Source organism: Salmo salar, chromosome 20 (assembly GCF_965601325.2).
Source record: "Salmo salar chromosome 20, fSalSal1, whole genome shotgun sequence".
Taxonomy (NCBI): Eukaryota; Metazoa; Chordata; class Actinopteri; order Salmoniformes; family Salmonidae; genus Salmo; species Salmo salar.
Window position 1 is genome coordinate 27,802,026 of NC_138310.1, and position 18,620 is coordinate 27,820,645.

Here is an 18,620-nt window from a genome sequence, read left to right on the forward strand (position 1 = left end):
GTATAACAGAACTCATATGGCAGGCCAAAACCTGAGAAGATTCCATGCAGGAAGTACCCTGTCTGACAATTTGTTGTCCTTCTAGGGCATCTCTATCAAAAATACAGCATCTCTGCTGTAACGTGACATTTTCTAAGGCTTTCATTGGCTCTCAGAAGGCGCCAGAAAGTGGAACGAGAGTTCTGCAGTCTCTGGGCGAAAAACAGCAGGAGTGTTTGTGAGTGGTCAGGCAGGGAACACTGACACTGGAGACGCGCGTGCACGAGAGGACTCCATGTTTTTCTTTCTCTCTTTGAACGAATACAACGTCGCCTGGTTGGAATATTATCGCTATTTTACGAGAAGAAAATCGCATAAAAATTGATTTTAAACAGCGTTTGACATGCTTCGAAGTACGGTAAAGGATATTTTTAAATGTTTTGTCACGAAATGCGCCCGCGCGTCACCCTTCGGATACTGACCTCAACGCACGAACAAAACGGAGCTATTTCAATATAACTATGGATTATTTCGAAACAAAACAACATTTGTTGTTGAAGTAGAAGTCCTGGGAGTGCATTCTGACGAAGAACAGCAAAGGTAATCCAATTTTTCTTATAGTAAATCTGAGTTTGGTGAGGGCCAAACTTGGTGGGTGTCAAATTAGCTAGCCGTGATGGCCGGGCTATCTACTCAGAATATTGCAAAATGTGCTTTCACCGAAAAGCTATTTTAAAATCTGACACCGCGATTGCATAAAGGAGTTCTGTATCTATAATTCTTAAAATAATTGTTATGTATTTTGTGAACGTTAATCGTGAGTAATTTAGTAAATTCACCGGAACTTTGCGGTGGGTATGCAAGTTCTGAACATCACATGCTAATGTAAAAAGCTGGTTTTTGATATAAATATGAACTTGATTGAACAAAACATGCATGTATTGTATAACATAATGTCCTAGGAGTGTCATCTGATGAAGATCTTCAAAGGTTAGTGCTGCATTTAGCTGTGGTTTTGGTTTTTGTGGCTTTGAAAATGGCTGTGTGATTATTTTTGGCAGGGTGACATAATCTAATGTTTTGCTTTCGCTGTAAAGCCTTTTTGAAATCGGACAGTGTGGTTAGATTAACGAGAGTCTTGTCTTTAAAATGGTGTAAAATAGTCATATGTTTGAGAAATTGAAGTTATAGCATTTATGAGGTATTTGTATTTCGCGCCACACGATTCCACTGGCTGTTGACTAGGTGGGACGCAAACATCCCACCTTGCCCAGGGTGGTTAATCTGCTTTACAAGGGGTGTAGAGCCTAACTGGTGTGTGAGTATATACACTGCTCAAAAAAATAAAGGGAACACTAAAATAACACATCCTAGATCTGAATGAATTAAATAATCTTATTAAATACTTTTTTCTTTACATAGTTGAATGTGCTGACAACAAAATCACACAAAAATAATCAATGGAAATCCAATTTATCAACCCATGGAGGTCTGGATTTGGAGTCACACTCAAAATTAAAGTGGAAAACCACACTACAGGCTGATCCAACTTTGATGTAATGTCCTTAAAACAAGTCAAAATGAGGCTCATTAGTGTGTGTGGCCTCCACGTGCCTGTATGACCTCCCTACAACGCCTGGGCATGCTCCTGATGAGGTGGCGGATGGTCTCCTGAGGGATCTCCTCCCAGACCTGGACTAAAGCATCCGCCAACTCCTGGACAGTCTGTGGTGCAACGTGGCGTTGGTGGATGGAGCGATACATGATGTCCCAGATGTGCTCAATTGGATTCAGGTCTGGGGAACGGGCGGGCCAGTCCATAGCATCAATGCCTTCCTCTTGCAGGAACTGCTGACACACTCCAGCCACATGAGGTCTAGCATTGTCTTGCATTAGGAGGAACCCAGGGCCAACCGCACCAGCATATGGTCTCACAAGGGGTCTGAGGATCTCATCTCGGTACCTAATGGCAGTCAGGCTACCTCTGGCGAGCACATGGAGGGCTGTGCGGCCCCTCAAAGAAATGCCACCCCACACCATGACTGACCCACCGCCAAACCGGTCATGCTGGAGGATGTTGCAGGCAGCAGAACGTTCTCCACGGCGTCTCCAGACTCTGTCACGTCTGTCACATGTGCTCAGTGTGAACCTGCTTTCATCTGTGAAGAGCACAGGGCGCCAGTGGTGAATTTGCCAATCTTGGTGTTCTCTGGCAAATGCCAAACATCCTGCACGGTGTTGGGCTGTAAGCACAACCCCCACCTGTGGACGCCGGGCCCTCATACCACCCTCATGGAGTCTGTTTCTGACCGTTTGAGCAGACACATGCACATTTGTGGCCTGCTGGAGGTCATTTTGCAGGGCTCTGGCAGTGCTCCTCCTGCTCCTCCTTGCACAAAGGCAGAGGTAGCGGTCCTGCTGCTGGGTTGTTGCCCTCCTACGGCCTCCTCCACGTCTCCTGATGTACTGGCCTGTCTCCTGGTAGCGCCTCCATGCTCTGGACACTACGCTGACAGACACAGTAAACCTTCTTGCCACAGCTCACATTGATGTGCCATCCTGGATGAGCTGCACTACCTGAGACACTTGTGTGGGTTGTAGACTCCGTCTCATGCTACCACTAGAGTGAAAGCACCGCCAGCATTCAAAAGTGACCAAAACATCAGCCAGGAAGCATAGGAACTGAGAAGTGGTCTGTGGTCACCACCTGCAGAACCACTCCTTTATTGGGGGTGTCTTGCTAATTGCCTATAATTTCCACCTGTTGTCTATTCCATTTGCACAACAGCATGTGAAATTTATTGTCAATCAGTGTTGCTTCCTAAGTGGACAGTTTGATTTCACAGAAGTGTGATTGACTTGGAGTTACATTGTGTTGTTTAAGTGTTCCCTTTTTTGAGCAGTGTATAAGCACGCCGTGAGTTTCAAGTTTGGGGAAGATAATTTTCACCATAAAAATGCACCTTTATAATAAAAGCATTACATGCATAATCGCATTTGCGGTCACTTTTTATAATAGTGTTTTCCCGCTAATGGAACATTCGTGTTTATAGACTCCTGCCATGTACACATTGCTGCGCTTATAATGTGAAGAAATAGTTTATCAACATTTGAAGCTAAACGTTCTGATCTGTTGCGTCAGCCACATTGTGTAAAAAATTATTTTTGATGCTAGTGGTATTAATTTGGGATCCATCGCATCCCACAACTGTCCCAGACTATGTTTGGAATATTTATTTCTCGCACAGAAAAGAATAGGCCGACTTTTGTACTAAGGGGGATAGTAGATTGACATAGGCTAGTGCTTTTGCTGTTCGTTAGGCCTACTCATCTTGTTGGCTGACGAAAAGTAAATGTGGACAGTTCTTCCAAAATCTTCAATATGCACCTCGGAATTGGATAAGGACGCATGCAGTTGCATCCCTGATGTGTCTGTCTTCACTTGTAGCCTGTGAGAAAGATGGATGGAGAGCCATGTGAGTGAGAGGTGCTTCGTAGCGCGCAGCACTCAGGGAGAAGAGCACAACGAAGCACTCCGGGCCAAGGCACCACAGCCAATGGCTTTAAAAAGCATGGATTTTTGTAGGGTGCATTACGTCTACACATAAGGGATGCCGCCGTGAAATTCGAGGCATTATCAAGTGCTTGCCAAATTGTGAATGAGAGACTGAGTGTGTACAGCCTGCGCAAAAAACAAAGCAGAGCTCATGCCCTTCAAGCAACTTTTTTCAAATCATCATTAGAGACGCATCATGCAGCCTTACAATGTATTAAAAATCAAAGCATATAGCCCAACGTATGTAGAACAACTAAAATTACATGAATAACTCAAAATTAAGCATATAGGAGTACCTATTTCTTTGTTAACCGCTCAACACAGAATGGCCGCATGTGCGCACTCCCTCAAATCATTTGGAGAAAATATCCTTTATATCTTATTCAGCTTTATATACTATAAATTAATATAAAATAATGCCACGAGATTCTAAGCAAATCTTGTCTGCTAAATGAATTAGTATAGCCCACAGCCATTTGGCACAGCCAGATCAGGACCTAACATAAGGATATCTCAGAGTATGCTATTTTGTTCTTCTGAAATAGACTACATTTTCTTCATATCATGCTTCTTTTGACCTGTCTAAAATAAAGAATGGATTTATTGTGAAGGTGTAGGCTGTATTATATGGATTTATTCGACTTTTCAAAATGTAGATGTTCCAAAGGTCTGCATCAGTGGCTTGTGTGGAAGCCAGGAGATGCTAAATGTGTTATGTTAATTAACGGTCAATTACCGTGAGACCAACAGTTATTTGCTTGACAATCACCAGCTGACTAAATTTCGTGACCACCACAGCCCTAGGCACATGTGTAAAGGGGGTGCTGGTGGGAAAAGTGGAGTAATTTCTCCCAAATGAGGCCCTATTACAGCACCCTCCAGGAGGTAGTGGGCCCCTGTGAGGCCCCCAGAGAGACTCCTCTGGGAGGAGTCGGCTGGCTGGTGAGGGAAACAGTAGTCCCATGTCAACACCACTGAGAACTCAACGTTTTATCACAGTAAAGGGTTATTGTAATCAGCCCTGGGTCCTGGGGCAAACAGTCACTCCACCCTCTACACCAGACAGGGGGCCAGCCAGCGCCAAGGGAAATCATTAGGCTCTGTTCTGGGTGAGTGGTGTGAGGAGAAGTGTGTGTGGAGTGTAGGCAGAGGGAGCTACTGGAGTTGAAAGGATCAGAATAGCAATAACAGAGTGTTAGCATTTTAAGGGGATGTAACCATACTTGCAGATGGACCATAAAACGCAAAACCATACAAAATAATTGGCCTTATGCAATTCAATAACAGTCAAGTTGGATACTTAAAAAACCTAAAAGATTAATAAACTGGAAGCTGTTGGCTCTGCCCTAAAATGCTGATGTGAGGTTTCTCTAGACCATTGGAGAGTGAGTGTATTGATATGCAGGCAAACAGAGGGGTATCCTAGTGTTTATCCATGTTACTCATTTATTCGTTTTGAGGAACTCCTAAGATGCTAACAGTGAGGAACTGGGGATACTGGATAACACAGAGGAAGATTGAGATAGAGAGATATGTTGAAAGGGGGAATGGAACGAAGACAAAGATACATTATTGAACTTGAGATAAGTGAGAAAAGATAACTTACAGACAGGAAGAAAGGGATGACAAAAAAGAGAGAAATGAGAGAGATATCAAACCTGAGAGTGAGAAAGTGAACCAAACGAGAGAGAGTGAGAAGGGGAAGTGAGAGTGTGGAAAGAAGGAGGAAGTGGGGGAGAGCCAAGGCAGTCCTGGCAGCCGTCTGGTCTTCATGGTTTCTCCGACCACAACATGGCTGAGGAGCTGGCTCCCTCTCAGAGCTGCGTCAGAACCAGGCTCCAGGACTACATATCACATGCACAGGATTCACTACCTCAGCCCTTAATCACCCTCACCTCCTCTGGTCTCTCTCTCTCCTCGCACCAAAACCTCATGCCCTCATTTTTCTGTTCACATTCATGTGTTTTCAGTTGTGAGCATTGCCAGTCAATCAGAGGAGCAGAGAGAGAGCGAGAGCGGGGTGAGATGCAGAGAGAGGAGAGAAAGGCACTACAGGGACCAGAAACTAGAGAAGTACAGAGATGTACAGAGAAGTACAGAGATGTACAGAGAAGTACAGAGATGTACAGAGAAGTACAGAGATGTACAGAGAAGTACAGAGATGTACAGAGATGTGCTCAGCTGGAGAAAACTGAGAAATCTGTAAGTGCATAAATCCCAGAAGATGTTGACCTCTGTTGCCCTCTTACCTTCTTCACAGGCCGTGCCGCTGTAGCCTGGACAGCACTTCCACTCCAGAGAGTTGATGGTACGGTACACCACCTTATAGGAGGGTCTTACCACTGTCCGGTAGCTGGGGAACACACACAGGCCAACATCACAAACAGTGTAAGGAGGAAACAGTTCCTCTGATCTTGTGGGTCTCATTCATCAAGGTGTAGATGTGGGGTGTGTTTAGTGATGTTTTGACATGCAGTGTTTTGGATAAGAGGCCCCAGACTCACCTGCCCCCTGTGCATCCCTGTGGCCAGCGACATGTCTGGTAGACACGCTGCAGGGTTGTCCCATTCTGCACCTGGCAAGTCACCGTCTTAGTGACCGTATGGGGACACCAGTTCCTGAGAGAGAGGAAAGAGGAAGAGAGAGAGAGAGAGAGAGGGAGAAAGTGGGACACACACAGAGCAGGTTTAGCATGCACACTCAAATTCAACAAGACAAAAGGTAAGAGAAACACACTATTGGCTCCACACCTGTTCAAAAACAAAATTGGAACCCATAGGTGGTCATATCATTATCTGATAAAAACACACACACCCTGCAATCTCTCTCTCAAACACACACACACACACACACACACACACACACACACACACACACACACACACACACACACACACACACACCACACGCACACGCACACGCACACACACACACACACGCAAACATAAAGGGAAATTAGCCGTGCCCTCACACTCTGTAAGCCGTCTACTCTGGGATTTGAATCTCTTTTCTCATTCTCGCCCCTCTTTCTTTTCAAAGTCCTTATGGTGTTTACATGAGTTCAATCAGCCGTGAGACTTGCGGGAGTGCATTGTAGGCTGTGTTTATATTGCGGTCTTTCCCCTATCAATACACATCCGCTGGCTTTTTCCCGCCTGGGTCTCAGAAGAGGCAGAGTCACTGAGGGGGGAACAGAGGGGGGAGGGCCTCACACAGAGAATAGAGTGAGTTTTCAAACACAGGCTAATAGTAGGTCATAGGCCCACTCCTTTTCCAAGACGACTCCTTTCGTAATACGTTATCAGGACCTGCTTTGCACAGCTGGAAAGGCTGGGAGCAGGCTGACCTGCCAGGAAAACAGCTTACCCAGAGGTCACAGGTCAACATCAGATGCTGAAGCCCTCATTAGTCAAAGCGTGTCTTTTAAGAATAAGTTATACACAGAGCATTACATTTACCTCCAGTTTTTATGTAGTCTCTATAAAGGCTTTGTATACTTACTCTCACTACTTATGAAGCTCTCACTACTAACGAAGCTCTTGGTTTTCAGACCTCTTTTGAACCATATGCAGCCAAGGACAAAGTACAGGGAGTCAGTGCAGTAGTGTATCAGTTAGCCTGGACCAGGTCTTGTCCATGTTAGTCAACCAGGACTAGATCTGTTTCCCTGTGCTGTGCCGTGTAGAGGAGATATCTGAGTCGGATTAGGAGAGGAGCTATGGGATGGTTTCAATCACTGCATTATTGGTCGGAAGAAAATGCTAACAAGGGAAACAATACTCAGAAATAAAGGGGAAAAACCTCTCCATGGTATTCGTTAAACATGTCCTACAGTGCATTCGGAAAGGATTCAGACCCCTTCACTTTTTCCAGATTTTGACAGCCTTATTCTAAAATGGATTAAATCATATTTTTTCCTCATCCCCCATCCCTCAAGTCGACAACCATAAATCAAGGAAACATGGAGTGGCACTTAGAGAAATGTAGTGTATGAGGAACATACGGAGGCTATTCGACGAAACATGTGTTAGCAGTCTTTTATTAACAATGACGTGCACAAATACCCTGATTACCCTCATATGGCTTAGGCTGAATAGATGTGATACAGTAACACTGGAGTCACAATGTTTCAACCAATGACTGTACTGAATGTGTGTGAGATTGTGTGTGTGTGTACACTGCTGGACAATGCCAAGGGCATAGGATGCTGAGCAGCCCTAAAGCAGCTCACAGTAACAATCCACACATGCTGTGGTGTCTGTACACAAGCCCCTACTAGGGCTGTATGATATTGGGAACCAGTTTGAAATATTTGAGCAATTTCCAAGGGCATAAAATCCAAAATGCAACTTCCTTATTGGCGTTAGAAGACAGAGGAGGGGAGGTGGGATGCAGCAGGACACTGTTGGCAGCTCCTAGTGGCCATGCGTGAGCACAGGTCTTCCTCCCACCTACACACTTAATATGCGTAATTGTGCAAACACAATGATCTCTTTCATGGTGAATTAGCACAAGCAGAACAATAAAGTCTTTCTTTACATGTTTTTCATCTAACTAACATACTTCTGGATGCTAGTGCTAAACTCTTGTTTGTTATTCATCCACCCAGTGTTTTCCCTATATGCTTTAAGCAGAGTCAGTAGCGCACCATCTACTGTGTAGCTATAAAGATGTATGCCCCAGGAAGATGCCCACCCCTGCTAACTCTGCCACCGCTGCTGAAAAATATCCTAGGGGAAACACTGATCCACCTGACACAGACCACGACAACAGCTACTGTCACTTTTCCCTGTTTAACACTGTAAGAGCCTCCCCCTTCCCAAAGCCAGGTGAAGCCACACAGTAGTACCATTCAGTCTCGACAGAGCTGTGGTCAGGTAGGGTTAAAGGTCCAATGCAAATCAAATCAAAGTTGATTTGTCACGTGCGCCGAATACAGCAGGTGAAACAGTGAAATGCTTACTTACAGTGCAATTTTTAAGTAAAAATTAGGTATTAGGCGAACAATAGACAAGTAAAGTAATAAAAAAACAAGAGTAAAAAGATATAACAGTGGCGAGGCTATATACAGTAGCGAGGCTATATACAGGCACCGGTTAGTCAGGCCAATTGAGGTAGTATGTACATGTAGGTATGGTTAAAGTGACAATGCATATATGATAAAGAGAGAGTAGCAGTAGCGTAAAAGAGGGGTTGATGGGTGGTGGGTGGCGGGACACAATGCAGATAGTCCGGGTAGTCAATGTGCGGGGGCACCGGCTAGTCGGGCTAATTGAGGTAGTATGTACATGAATGTATAGTTAAAGTGACTATGCATATATGATAAACAGAGAGTAGCAACAGCGTAAAAGAGGGGTTGGGGGGGACACAATGCAAATAGTCTGGGTAGCCATTTGATTACCTGTTCAGGAGTCTTATGGCTTGGGGGTTGAGCTGTTGAGAAGCCTTTGGTCCTAGACTTGGAGCTCCGGTACCGCTTGCTATGCGGTAGTAGAGAGAACAGTCTATGACTGGGGTGGCTGGGGTCTTTGACAATTTTTAGGGCCTTCCTCTGACACCGCCTGGTGTAGAGGTCCTGGATGGCAGGTAGCTTAGCCCCAGTGATGTACTGGGCCGTACGCACTACCCTCTGTAGTGCCTTGCAGTCAGAGGCCGAGCAGTTGCCGTACCAGGCAGTGATGCAACCAGTCAGGATGCTCTCGATGTTGCAGCTGTAAAACCTTTTGAGGATCTTAGGACCCATGCCAAATCTTTTTCGTTTCCTGAGGGGAAATAGGCTTTGTCGTGCCCTCTTCATGACTGTCTTGGTGTGTTTGGATCATTCTAGTTTGTTGGTGATGTGGACACCAAGGAACTTGAAGCTCTCAACCTCCTCCACTACAGCCCTGTCGATGAGAATGGGGGCGATGCTCGGTCCTCCTTTTCCTGTAGTCCACAATCATCTCCTTAGTCTTGGTTACGTTGAGGGATAGGTTGTTATTCTGGCACCACCCGACCAGGTCTCTGACCTCCTCCCTGTAGGCTGTCTCGTCGTTGTCGGTGATCAGGCCTACCACTGTTGTGTCGCCTGCAAACTTAATGATGGTGTTGGAGTCGTGCATGCCACACAGTCGTGGGTGAACAGTGAGTACAGGAGGGGACTGAGCACGCACCCCTGAGGGGCACCAGGGGCGGCCGTCAGGAAGTCTAGGATCCAGTTGCAGAGGGAGGTGTTTAGTCCCAGGGTCCTTAGCTTAGTGATGAGCTTTGAGGATACTATGGTGTTGAACACTGAGCTGAAGTCAATGAATAGCACTCTCACATAGGTGTTCCTTTTGTCCAGGTGGGAAAGGGCAGTGTGGAGTGCAACAGAGATTGCATCATGTTGAAAATGTCAGTGAAGACACCTGCCAGTGCACATGCCCGGAGCACACGCCCTGGTAATCCGTCTGGCCTCGCGGCCTTGTGAATGTTGACCAGTTTAAAAGTCTCACTCACGTCGGCTTCGGCTACGGAGAGCATGATCACACAGTCGTCCGGAACAGCTGATGCTTTCATGCAATCCTCTGTGTTGCTTGCCTCGAAGCAAGCATAGAAGTGATTTAGCTCATTTGGTAGGCTCGTGTCACTGGGCAGCTCGCGACTGTGTTTCCCATTTGTAGTCTGTAATAGTTTGCAAGCCCTGCCACATAAGACGAGCATCGGAGCTGGTGTAGTACGATTCAATCTTAGCCCTGTATTGCCACTTTGCCTGTTTGATGGTCGTCGGAGGGCATAGCAGGATTTCTTATAAGCTGCCGACTTAGAGTCCCGCATCTTGAAAGCGGCAGCTCTACCCTTTAGCTCAGTGCGAATGTTGCCTGTAATCCAGGCAATCCAGGGGTAGGTACGTACAGTCACTGTGAGGATGATGTCCTCGATGCACTTATTGATAAAGCCAGTGACTGATGTGATGTACTCCTCAATGCAATCGAAAGAATCACGGAACATGTTCCATTCTGTGATAGGAAAACAGTCCTGTAGTTTAGCATCTGCTTCATCTAACCACTTTTTTATAGACTGCGGTGCTTTCTGCTTTAATTTTTGCTGGTAAGCAGGAATCAGGAGGATAGAATTGTGGTCAGATTTACCAAATGGAGGGCGAGGGAGAGCTTTGTACGCGTCTCTGTGTGTGGAGTACAGGTAATATTGCATTTTTTTCCCTCTGGTTGCGCATTTAACATGTTGATAGAGATTAGGTAAATCTGATTTAAGTTTCCCTGCATTAAAGTCTCCGGCCACAGGGAACGCCGCCTCTGGGTGAGTGGTTTCCTGTTTGCTTATTTCCTTATACAGCTAACTGAGTGCGGTCTTAGTGCCAGCATCCATCTGTGGTGGTAAATAAACAGCCACGAAAGTATCAATGAAAACCCTCTTGGCAAATAGTGTGGTCTACAGTTTATCATAAGACATTCTACTTCAGGCGAGCAAAATCTAGAGACTTCCTTAGATTTCGTGCAGCAAGTATGTGGACACCCCTTCAAATTAGTGGATTCGGCTATTTCAGCCACACCCATTGCTGACAGGTGTATAAAATCGAGCACATAGCCATGCAATCTCCATAGACAAACATTGGCAGTAGAATGGCCCGTACTGAAGAGCACAGTGACTTTCAACATGGCACCGTCATAAAATGCCAGCTCGTCAACAAGTCAGCTCGTCAAAGTTCTGCCATGCTAGAGCTGCCCCGGTCAACTGTAAGTGATGTTATTGTGAAGTGGAAACGTCTAGGAGCAACAACGGCTCAGCCCACAAGAAGCGTAACACATTTCCTTCGCATAGAGTTCATCATTATAGCCTGTGGAATGTTGTCCCACTCCTCTTCAATGGCTGTGCGAAGTTGCTGGATATTGGCGGGAACTGGAAACGCTGTCGTACACGTCGATCCAGAGCATCCCAAACATGCTCAATGGGTGACATGTCTGATGAGTATGCAGGCCATGGAAGAAATGGGACATTTTCAGCTTCGAGGAATCATGTACAGATCCTTGCAACATTGGGCCATGCATTATAATGCTGAAACATGAGGCAATGGCGGTGGACTAATGGCACAACAATGGGCCTCAGCATCTCACAGTATCTCTGTGCATTCCAATTGCCTTTGATAAAATGTAATTGTTTTTGTTGTATGTAGCTCATGCCTGCTCATACCATAACCCCACCGCCACCATGGAGCACCAAGTTCACAACGTTGACATCAGCAAACTGCTCGCCCACACAATGCCATATACGGTGTCTGCCATCTGCCCGGTACAGTTGAAACCGGGATTCATCCATGAAGAGCACACTTCTCCAGAGTGCCAGTGGCCATTTGCCAACTGAAGTAGGTCACAACGCCAAACTGCAGTCAGGTCAAGACCCTGGTGAGGACATCAAGCACACAGATGAGCTTCTCTGAGACAGTTTCTGACAGTTTGTGCAGAAATTATTCAGATGTGCAAACCCACAGTTTCATTAGCTGTCTGGGTGGCTGGTCTCAGACGATCCCACAGGTGAAGAAGCCCGATGAGGAGGCCCTGGGCTGGTGTGATTACACGTGGTCTGTGGTTATGAGGCCGATTGGACATTCTCTAAAATGGCCTCCCGACTGGTGCAGCGGTCTAAGGCACTGCATTGTACTGCTGAGGCGCCACTACAGCCTCGGGTTTGATACCAGGCTCTGTCACAGCCAACCATGACCGGGAGCCCCATTGGGCGGCGTACGCTTGGCACAGCATCATCCGAGTTAGGGGAGGGTTTGGCCAGAGGGATTTTCTTGGCTCATCATGCTCTAGCGACTCCTTGTGGCAGGTCGGGTGCCTGCAACCTGACTTCGGTTGTCAGTTGGAGGGTGTTTCCTCCGACACATTAGTGCGGCTGGCTTTCGGGTTAAGCGAGCAGTGTGTTAAGAAGCAGCGCGGCTTGGCAGGTCATGTTTCCGGAGGACGCATGACTCTTGACCTTCGCCTCTCCCGAGTCCATTGGGGAGTTGCAGCAATTAGACAAGTTCGTAACTACCAATTGGATATCACACACACACAAAAAGTTATCTAAAACGATGTTGGAGGTGGCTTATGGTAGCGTAATGAACATAAAATTCTCTGGCAACAGCTCTGGTGGACATTTCTGCCGTCAGGATGCCAATTGCCCTCTCCCTCAAAACTTGTGGCATTGTGTTGTGTGACAAAACTGCACATTCTAGTGGACTTTTATTGTCCCCAGCACAAGGTGCACCTGTCTAATGTAATTTTCTTTGTTCATGTTATGTTCATGTTATGTTCATGTTATGTTGCCGCAATATAACAGAATTACTGGTAGGCCTGGGGCTACTCGCACTCAAACCATAAAAAGGAAAAACCAAAGAGGGCGAGATGCAAAACTTAATTTAATGTTGCAATATAATAACTTGCTTGTATGACTTGACTTAGGTCTACTTTTGGTATTACACTAATAAAGTTAAGAAACTTTTGTGAAGGTTTGGTATGGCTATTATTAGGTTGAACTACTGCAGGCCTATGAAGGCAGTGCGCACCAGTGTTTCAACTGACTCTGACAGTTGAACTTGAGGCGAGGAAGAAGGTTTTAGGCCTACCAGAGTTTAATCTAACAATAATGCTTATCCTTCTGTACGCCTATATCTCTATAGCAATAGTAGTCTATCTGACAAGTATAAATGCATGTCGGTGTCAGGAACATGGCGCCGGCATTTCTCTATATTTCTCTCGGTCTCTCTAGGGCTAGGCCTAAGCTTCTCTTCCATTATATTTTAAATATTAATATCATACAGTGGACACCTAAGCCTATAGGCCTATCTGCATGCAATGCCCTGATGCATTTAGTGCTCAAATCTCTGACAGCTGAACCGTGAGGTGGACAATTATTGTTTTAGGAAAGTAAAAATCAATAAAACAATAGGCTATAAAGTTTTGAATATCCTACACAACGAAACACAACAAATATTTTTTGTAATTTGTTTTAGGCATGTTTAAAGGACAAGTAACTGTGGATCATTTGGCCATTTTCAGTCATTTATTGATGGCGCTGGCAGCGCCCGGTGGGAGATTTCTTTCTCTCTCTCTCTTTCTACTCTCGGATATGAACAGGTATTTGGTATTTATAAGGATCCCCATCAGCCGCTGCAAAAGCATCAGCTACTCTTCCTGGGGTCCACATGAAACAGGACACAATACATAGTACAGAATAGGATTAGTCCAGGACTGAAATACATACATTTAAAACATCAAACATAGCCTACATATCAGTATACACACAATATGTAGTCACAATGTATTCCGCTACCAACTTTAGCAATTTACCATCCAGGTTGTCGCTACCAGGTGGTTTGTACTTATTTACAGACAGCAGCAATGTTTTCACCTCTTCCACACCCACTTTGTGGAACTTAAAAATACAGCGCTTGTCTTTCATTATTTGGTCCTTTATGCATGAATATGAACACTCAGCATTTGTTGTTTGCATGTCATACCTAAGTTTACTAATCGTGTCAGCAAAAATGTTACTAGTTTGGCGATATCAAAGACTTTTGTTATGAACACGACATCTACCTCAATGAAGGATGGAGCCAAGCTTTCCTTTTTGCCTAGAATTTCATTTAAAGTACTCCATAGATTTTTACTATCATTCTTTATATCATTTATTTTTGTTCCATAGTATAGTTTCTTCTTCTTTTTGTTCAGTTTAGTTAGGTGATTTCTCAATTATCTCTGTGTTTGCCAGTCTGCTGTGTTGTCAGACTTATCTGCTATTCCCTTTGCCTCATCCCTCTCAGCCATACAGTTTTTCAATTCATCATCTATCCATGGGGATTTGGCAGTTCTAAAAGTCAGTTTCTTGATGGGTGTATGCCTGTCAGTAACCGGAAGAAGCAGTTTCATAAATGCTTCAAGTGCAACGTCCGGCTGTTCCTTATTACACACATAAGAACAACAAATATTTTTCACATCTTTGATATAGGAATCATTGCAAAATCTCTTGTTTGATTGTTTATACACAATTTTACGTCCAGTCTTTGGAACTTTGGTTTTTCTAGATATGGCTATTATATTAGGATCACTACATCCTATGTGGATACTGCTCTCTTGGATCCGAACCGTCACGTGTCTGTTTGGGTCTGTTTTTCCAATGGGCCTTTTTCGGAACGGGTCTGACTGTCCTTGGGTCCACTCGGATCGGGTCTATGTTTAAAAATATATACAGTATATTTATGCACATTAGGTCGGGTGGGAAAGCTACAGATCTATTTCTAAACAGGTCCAACATTTTGGACCCGTGAAGACCTCTAGTGCAAACCTTCTACAGCGTTGAGCTGTTCCCAAGGGTACAAGGTGTGAAACCCAACAGCACGGCTGGGTTTAATTGGCACTGGCACCAGGCAGGCAGGCCCAAAGTGGGTATCGGGTCTCTCTGCAAACACCCCACACTCCCTCCCTTCCTGCCAGCCTCCCTTCTTTACTCCTGATGCTGGGCCAAAACAAAGTAAATCACAAAGCACCATGAGCACTCAAACAGATCACAGCCAATGTTTAGAAGGAGAAAGAAAATAGAAATCCATAAGGGAGAGAAAGATCTCGCCAAGACAGTAAATAGAGGGGGGAGCGTGCTGCTGATGACAAGATTCTACTCTTCAAAAAGAGATTTGCTGCTGTTGTCCCCTCACTGCAGTGTGGCTGGGGACTGTTAACACAAGGAGACTCCTTCAAGACCATATATAGTTAGGTAATAGCACTTTAAGCTTTAAGAGAGACATTGGAAAGAGACGAACAACAACGGAGAGAGCGAGAGAGATAAAGAGGGGAACAACCCCAGAGCCAAGCCCTCAGATGCAGAGAGAAAGAAAGAGTAGTTGAGGCAGGCAGGCTCACAGAGTACAGAAGAAGGCCAGGTTAGGGTGAATAACATCCAGGTGCGTTCCCCACTGAGCTTCCTGTTTCAGTCCCTCTCCCTCTCAATAACTCTCTGCCTTTGGGACAAAGTTGAAGAATCCCAGCCCCCCTTCTTCCCCTCTTTCTCCACCCCTATGCTGTGTGAGGAGGGTAGAATACAAACAAATATGAAATTTAGCATGATAAAAATCTCACAGAATTTCTTGAGATTTCTGGCTGTAGTTTTTTGGGGTATCTGTACTTTCTATTTATATTTCTGCCAACTTTTACTTTTACTTCGCTACAATCCTAAAGAGATTAATGTATATTTATTCCATACATTTTCCCTTATATCCAAAAGTACCCAAAAGTACCCAAAAATACTTAGCAGGACATTGATAATGGTCTAATTCACACATTTATCGAAAGAACATACCTGGTCATCCCTGCACCCTCTTATCTGATGGACTCACTAAACACATGCTTCGTTTGTAAATGATGTCTGAGTGTTGGAGCGTGCACCTGGCTATCCATAAATAAATAAAAAACAAGAAAATTATGCTGTCTGGTTTGCTTAATATAAGGAATTTGAAATTATTTTCACTTTTACATTTGATACTTAAGTATATTTTAGCAATTACTTTTACTTTTGATACTGGAGAGAATGAGCTGGAGAGAATGAGAGCGAGCTTCTAGACTATCTAGTCGACAAATGAAATATATTATTCTGCACAAAGATAGAGGGAAAGTTAGATTTTTTATCAAGGATATGAGAGAATACAACACAGAGTTGATAAGAAGGGTATTGTCTTTTAGAAAACTACACTAATAGAGATATAGAAACCCAAAGAGATCAATAGAAAAAGCTACGTTTCATGGTCTTCACGGCACTGCTCTGTGGATTGAAATACTGCAGTGGTGTAGAGGAGGTGTTAAATGAGAGAGTTTAATTCGGGACATTAGGGGTGGCCTATTGTGCTGCTGGTTCAATCAGGTTCAAAGGACATGTCAGGGGCCAGTCAGGCCAAGGTGAATGAGAGGAGGGGGCCAAGCAGAGCCGGCCAAAGGGCTCTCCATACTGGATAAACATCCCCGCTCTGGGTCAGTGAACTCCCAATGAAAACACCTAGACACCATGAAAGTACCAGAGCAAGGCCTTGAAGGGGTTTTGGAAGAAAAGTGGGTATCACACAGCAGTCTGACACAGTGAGACTGAATGGACCCATCGTCATCCAGCCCAGCTGTGGCCAAGACAACAGGTTGGAGTTCACCTGTGATGTGTGTGTGTGTGTGTGTGTGTGTGTGTGTGTGTGTGTGTGTGTGTGTGTGTGTGTGTGTGTGTGTGTGTGTGTGTGTGTGTGTGTGTGTGTGTGTGTGTGACTGTCAGCTCCTCTGTTGGGGGTAGTTCAGGAGAATGCGTGGTGAGGCTGAGTGGAGGTGGTGATGGGTCAGGTTCTAGAGGTCCCACAGGGAGTAGGCTGTCTGGCAGGCAGACCATCACTTCCCCTCCTCAGGCAGCACAGGAAATAGCTGCTGTCTTAACCCTTCCCTCTGCTTGGCTCCAATAGCCCTCATTAAGGCCAAGGTTGAAAAAACTGCTGCATTGGGCTGGCTACTCAACAGAGGGACGGTACAAGTCAAGAGCACACTCAAGTACGGTTAATCCCTTCCATTTGCGTAGGTGGTATAATTTCTATTGAACAGGTTGTTGAGGCATGCAGTTGTTTCTAGTTATTAGCCAATGTCATTAGTCACATTGCCTTATTGTAAGAAAGCAAAGTTGTTTACTACGATTATTTTTGATACTGTAATGGCTTTGATACTGTAGTGTTCTACTTGCCACCGGCTGTCACTAGTCAGCATGCCTCTATTGTAAGAATGCATAGTGGTTTACTTAAAAATGTTTTGGAAAAATGTAATAGCCATGTGATTTTTTGCAAGCTCTGATGCTTGACGTATTGCACTCAGATTTTTTTCTGGCTTGTGTCGTGTACATGTTCGTTACTGACGTGCTGCTTATTGCATTGATGTAATTTTTGCCTGATTGTATGTCATGTACCTGTGTGTGTGATACTGACGTGTAGTAGTGGAAAAAGTACCCAATAGTCATACTTGAGTAAAAGTAAAGATACCTTAATAGAAAAGGATTAATGTAAATGTGAAAGTCACCTAGTAAAATACTACTTGAGTAAAGGTAAAAAAGTATTTGGTTTTAAATATACGTATGTATCAAAAGTAAAAGAAACAGTACGAATAATTAAAAAATCCTTATATTAAGAAAACCAAATGGCACAATTTTCTTTTTTTAATTTATGGATAGCCAGGGGCACACTCCAACACTCAGACATAATTTATAAACAAAGCATTTGTGTTTAGTGAGTCTGCCAGATTAGAGGCAGTTGGGATGACCAGGGATGTTCTCTTGATAAGTGTGTGAAATGGACCATTTTACTGTCCTGCTAAGCATTCAAAATGTAACACGTACTTTTGGGTGTTAGGGAAAATATATGTAGTAAAAAGTACATAATTTTCTTTAGGAATGTAGTGAAGTAAAAGTTGTCAAAAATATAAATAGTAAAATAAAGTACAGATACCCCAAAAAAACTACTTAAGCAGTACTTTAAAGTATTTTTTACTTATGTGCTTTACACCACTGCTGAAGTGTTCATGCTGCGGTCTTAGTCCAGATCTCTCTTTATTTTTATTAATTGTTATGTCATTCTGGTTGCTGGTCTGAATCTAGCACTAGGTAGGTATGACTGGAGACTTCTTTCAGTCATTGTTATCTCTTGACCAATACTCATTATCCATTGACCACCCTTCCCTTGTTAAAATCAACTTTTATCTCTCTCAGTACCTCTGTTGTCAAGACATTGTTCAATGCCTTGTATGTGGACAAAGGACTTGGTCCTTTAGGAATGTTACAGTGCTCCTACTATGGCCATGTGAGCGGAGAGGACAGCCCTGTTCTACACAGAGCTATTGATAATACCCCCAACTGGTCTTGTTGACACACACCATAAACATGTCTGTCTACATGAAGCAGCCTAGACAGACAGCAGGTGGAGGGAGATTAGTTATGCAGCTCCTCTAATGTCATGTCAAACCCACTGATCCCATCCTCAGACCAGGGCTGACTCACTAGAACACCCCCCTCTCCACCCTCCATGCTCCCTCCCTTCCTCCCTAGCCCAACTAACCTTCAA

General features: G+C 44.5%; 1 protein-coding gene across 3 annotated transcripts in view; it reads right to left on the reverse strand.

Moving 5' to 3' along the window:
• Positions 1 to 18,620, reverse strand: part of emid1 (EMI domain containing 1) — a 97,513-nt gene that overhangs the window by 76,538 nt on the left and 2,355 nt on the right. For all 3 annotated transcript variants that reach the window (XM_045703159.2, XM_014161212.3, XM_014161213.3), the window contains 2 exons: positions 6,040 to 6,153; positions 5,785 to 5,888 (listed from right to left, as the gene is read on the reverse strand). In XM_045703159.2, coding sequence (XP_045559115.1) covers positions 5,785 to 5,888; positions 6,040 to 6,153 — 218 coding nt within the window. The remainder of the gene's footprint in view (positions 1 to 5,784; positions 5,889 to 6,039; positions 6,154 to 18,620) is intronic.